General features: G+C 37.8%; 1 protein-coding gene across 1 annotated transcript in view; it reads right to left on the minus strand.

Moving 5' to 3' along the window:
- REEP5 (receptor accessory protein 5) overlaps positions 1 to 5,755 on the minus strand; it is a 47,893-nt gene that overhangs the window by 25,251 nt on the left and 16,887 nt on the right. The window contains exon 3 of the mRNA XM_004678373.2: positions 872 to 1,010. Coding sequence (XP_004678430.1) covers positions 872 to 1,010 — 139 coding nt within the window. The remainder of the gene's footprint in view (positions 1 to 871; positions 1,011 to 5,755) is intronic.

The raw sequence follows: 5,755 nt of genomic DNA on the forward strand, positions 1-5,755 counted from the left end.
GAAATAAATCTTTTTTAAAAAATAAAGTACAAAGGGAAGAAACCCAGAGTTTATAAGGTCTGAACTCACCAACCTCTTTGGCTTGGAACATCTCTGTAAGCCTGAGGGACTATTTACATCCTTCACAATTAACAGGAAGCAGGGTCTCTCCCACAGAAGACACCTGAGGCAACAACTGAAGCCATTTTGTCTCATCTAGAGAAAGGAACCACTCTATTTACCAGAATATGTGAGTTCTCTCACTCTTAATTGCTCTGGTGCAAGTCCTCAGTTGACAGAGGTCCTGTTAAAAGTGAATCTCAACTCTCTACTCCTCTCCTCTACATGGGTGTAACTATGGCAAGTCCTCTGCAAATTCAAGGTGTGGCAGGGCTGACATCTGGCTATGCATTTACTAAATTTATTAAAATCATTTGCTCAGACAGCCCAGTTCACATCTTCTTTCTCCAAACCTACATAAGAAATAAGTTTTTTTTTTCTTCTGAAAAGAATGACTCCTGTTCACCATTGTGAATAATCAGCCAGTGCCTTTGCAAAATCTGCAATGTTTCCATATCAACATAATGTAGAGAACTTTGCCAACAGCAAACCACAGCAATACCTGTGCTAGTCATGGTATTTACATCCTTTGTTCTTATCATACACACCATGAAAATACAATTGCTTTGGCTTTTTCCAGCACTGTATACAAAAGTTACACATATTGAATCTTGTCTCCTTGTTTGTAACCTAAGCCATAGCCACATGTGTGAAATATTCAAGCATTTGTTCCTTATTCCTGGCATATAGGTTCTGAAATTTATTTTAGTTGTAAAAATCAAACCAAATACATAGATGAAAGGAAACAGCAGTTCAGAAGAAGTCAGCATACCTTCAGCATGTAATAGAAAGGAAACCAAGACAGGAAGAGGTCAGAGAAGAACTCGGCAATGCTGAACACACCATACACTACCCAATAGGTCAGCCACTGAGTGTCATCATCTTTGTTGGGACTCTCGATGGCTTTCATCCTGAAAGGCAATACAAAAGTAAGTTTTATCATTTAATAAGGTGTAATAAAGCGTTTTCAAACATACTTTCACAGCTTCCCTCTAGCATGAAGTGAGAAATTTAGGCAAATGTATACACTGTTACTAGATGCAAAAATACAACCTAAGACAGGAAGCAATACTGTCACATCAGGACAAACCATTATAACTACTTGCTTTGTTCTTTGGTCACCAGAGAAATCAAAATCAGTTGTTTCCCTATCAAGCTTCAGCCAGATCTGAGGAGATACCACTAGTGACTAGTAATTCCAAGTGGGGTTCAGATTGGAGTCAAGTGCAACCTACAACCAGGATACATCAAAAAAATCTCTTATGGTAACTCAATTCTTATGTACTTTTAATAACTGAGGTACATCATGTGGCAATAGATATTTTCATAAGGAAACACAGTTCATACACTGTCCAAATTCCACAACACATTATCATTCTGTGATCCCCAGGTCTTCCTCTTTTCATCATCAATAATAATAATGACTTTCTCAGCAGCAACCACTGCTTAAACAAAATTCATTCTGTAAATGAAATTTAGTTACAAATTTCATTCTGTAAACTAATCTTCATTTACTTTTGAATAATAGAAGTTTCTTATAGTATTGTGAATCTCCTCATTCTAAAGCTAAATTACACAGGTTTTAAAATCCTATCCCAACATATACCTGAATGCTTATAACCAAGCTGGACTAAAAAAATAAACTAGAAGAAATTTGAATCTTGTGTAGCCTGTGAGGTGAGCTAACCATTGAAAATACACTGACTACTAAAATCAGTTCCCCAAAGTGACGGTTAGGTCTTCAAACATGCCGAGTCATTCACTAAGGAAGTGTCTGCATTAATTAGGAGAAGTAGAGTGTGTGCCTGCATACATACATGAGAGTGTGGCAAAAATATCAAGAGGGCAAGTAGACTTGAATGAGATTACTGCTAATAATTTAGGAAGAGAAAAGAGTAAGGAAGTAAATGCAATTTCGAACATCAAAGAATGGGCAGAATGTATATTTTAAACACAAAATATGTATGAAATAAATGTAAACACACTGAACTTTAAAAAACTGATTATGAAATAATGACTTGTAAATAATACCTTTTCACACGCATACAATTAGCTAAAGTAATAAGACATGCAAAAATGTTCATTACCACTCCTAATAAGAGAGTTACAGGTTAAAACTATGAGATACCATCTCATGCCTGTGAGAATGGCACACACTAAGAAGACCCCCAAAAAAAGTGTTGGAGACCATGCATGCAGAGAAAAAGAAGTCCTGTTACACGGGTAGTGGGAATATGAACTGCTGCTACTATTATGGAAAGCCATCTGAATTTACCTTAAAGCAATGAATAAATGAAATATTATCCAACCCAACAGTCACACTCTTGGGAAAACAGCCATTTAATATAAAACCATCATCAACAACAAACACTATGTTCCACAATGTTCACAGCAACATTATTTACAGGATGTGGGAGCACTTTATATGTCCATTGACAGACTATTGGATCAGGAAGATGTGGTAAATACACAACATGGAGTATTATGTAGCCAAAAGAAAGGGTGAAATGTAGCCATTTTCAACAAAATGGATAGTATCTGAGAGAATTACATGCAACAAAATAAAACAAATACTGGACATTTACATAACAGACAGATACTGGATACTAACATAGCAGACAATTTGATAGCATCAGTTACTTTCAAAAACTGTTTATAAGTATTTCAAAAAATGTTCATAAACATTCTGAGGGCTCTGATATTAAGAAGGAAGAAATGGGACAAGGGATGGTACTGGGGTAAATACAAAAGATGAATCTTGATTAAAATAGCATTATTAGGACCCTCCCTGGTGGCACAACAGGTTAAAGCACAGCACTATGAAGCTAGCCGCAGCCACCTAAGCATAAGTTCCATCCCAGCCAGGGAGTGGGCCACATGGTGCGGCAGACCTCTCCTGACCCACCTGCTGCTCCCCTCAGCAGTGTCAATCTGCCTGTTCTGCTCCCACTGTCTCTCGTGAAGCCTCTCACCACCTCTGCACCTCTGGCCTGTACCCCAGTGCTGTATGCATAAGTAAAGAAATCTTTTTTAAAAAATTTAATAGCATATTATAATAATAGCTGTGAATATGGTGAAAGGAGACTAGAATACATTTGGAAAATAGAATCTGTAGAGAACACTGATCATATGACAGTGAGAGAAATTGGCCCTCCCTGGTGGCACAGAGGGCTAAAGCACAGCACTAAGAAGCTAAAGCCACTTCCGCATGAGTTCGATTCCCGCCTGCCCCGGAGGTGACCACATGGCGTGGCAGACCTCTCCTGACCCGCCCGCTGCTCCCCTCAGCAGTGTACTTCGTCGACCTTCCTGTTCTTCCCTTTCTGTTCCTAGTGAATCCTCTCACTGCCCCTGCACCTCTGTACTGTACCCCAGTTATGTATGCACAAATAAATAAATCTTTTTAAAAAAAAAAGAAAGAAAGTGAGAGAAATCAAAGGTAATCAACATCTTAGACCTGAGAAAATGGGCAAATGTTGACACCATTTCTAAAGGCTGGGAGGCTGATGGGTTAAATAAATGGGGTGTTAAGCAATAGCAGAGCATTCTATTTTGTGTACAAAGTATCATCCTAGGTTTAAAATTATATAAGATCATGTATGATCTCCTAATAAAATGTCCCATGTTTATATAACTTTAGTGATCTAATTAGAGAATTTGGTTTATAAGAAATTTTCTGCTAACATAAAAATCTGATTCTGTTTGTACCCAAGTTTTACAGTGAAGCAATATTGAAGAGGTGAATAGGAAGTAAATATTGGAAGTAAATTCCTATCAAAGTTAGTACTCAATAATTCAAACTTTACAAATTATGCTGCATAATTTATTTCACATGTTTATTTGGAACTTCCAGTGAATATAGGAAAATATCACAAAGTTGATTTTAACTACTTAAGGTATGTAAGAATTTCTATTAAAATGTATTTGTTTAAAATTATTGAATGGGTCCTCCCTGGTGGCACAATGGGTTAAGGCATAGCACTGCAAGCTGGCAACAGCTGCTTCAGTGTGAGTTCAATCTCCAGCCCCGGAGTTGACCACATGGCACAGCAGACCTCTCCTGCCTCGCCTGCTGCTCCCCTCAGCAGTATACTTAATTGAGCTGCCTCTTTCGCTCCCCACTTTGTCTTGGGTGAATTCTCTCACCATCCTGTACCTCTGGCCTGTACCCCAGTTCTGTATGCATAAACGAATAAAATCTTAAAAAATAAATAAAATAAAATTATTGAATATTGAGAAGCTGGTGTGAAAATGTACTTATCTTCAAAGGCAAACTATATGAAAAGTAACAAGAGAACTCTTTTTATTTATGTATCTATTTACATTATTGTTCAGTTTACAACAATATTTACTTCCTCCTCCCCCAGCCATCATCACCATAGCACCCCACATTTCTCGCTTCTTCTGACCTATCTCTGTCCTCCTCCCCTGTAGGTTCCTTCTGGTCTACAATTGTTCTTGTTTTGTTTTGAAAAGTAATAAAAGAACTTTAAGAAAAGATACTATAAATTACCTAATCTTAAAAAGGCAAGTTTTTCATTATAAAATGCATAATTAGTTTAAATGGATAAACTATAAGAATGTTGCCATCAGTTTTTATAGCAGTGACTTGAATTTTGCTGATAATCTTCCCATATCTACTTACATGAACAACCTTACTCTGTTTTAATAGGTTGAACACCTGTTAAAAGTGTTTACTGTAGTACTGTTCTGCCCCATCATTTTCTCTGAATTCAAATGGACTTCAGACATTTCAGTGCCCCTAGATGCAAAATATTTTTCATGGGTCATACATATGGTAATAATGGGAATTATTTAATATAATCTTAGAAAGAATACAAATGACATTCAAGCAAGTTCTAACATTTGTTTCATTTATCTCAGAGCATACTATCTTGAACCTAACTAGTACTTTTTTTTTTTAAGATTTATTTACTTGTGCATACAGAGCTGGGGTACAGGCCAGAGACTCAGGGGTGGTGAAAGACTTCACCAGAGACAGAGTGGGGAGCAGAACAGGCAGATCGACGAAGTACACTGCTGAGGGGAGCAGGGGGCGGGTCAGGAGAGGTCTGCCACATCATGTGGTCACCTCCGGGGCAGGCGGGGATCGAGCTCATGCGGAAGTGGTTTCAGCTTCTTAGTGCAGTGCTTTAACCCACTGCGCCACCAGGGAGGGCCACTAACTAGTACTTTTAATAGGATCATATATCATCCAGGGCAGAACCCATCACTGTTGTATCAGCATCAATTGATTAATTTGCATAAATTCTCAATGACACTGTAGAAACTCACTGTAGGCCATGGATATTCAAACCGAAATGGTCTCTCTTGTCCAAGAAGCAGTACAGACAACTCCAGCTCTACTACCCTTTTCCTCTGCCCATTTTTTAAAATCAGGTTGTTTGTTATTGAGCAATAGAGGTTTTTTATATATTTTGGATACTGACCCCTTCTCTGATATAAGATATTTGTGAATAGCTTCTCCCATACAGTAGTAGGTATCTTTTCATCTTTGTTGGTTTCCTTTGCTGTGCAGAATCTTTTTGATTTGATGCAGTCCCATGTATTTAGTTTTTGTATTTGTTTCCTTTCTTTTCCTTTGGAGACAGATCCAAGAAAATATCATCCAGAGATGTGAAGGAAGCTACAGCCT

Source organism: Condylura cristata, unplaced genomic scaffold, assembly GCF_000260355.1.
Source record: "Condylura cristata isolate star-nosed mole 26May11 unplaced genomic scaffold, ConCri1.0 scaffold00007, whole genome shotgun sequence".
In the NCBI taxonomy this organism is placed as follows: domain Eukaryota; kingdom Metazoa; phylum Chordata; class Mammalia; order Eulipotyphla; family Talpidae; genus Condylura; species Condylura cristata.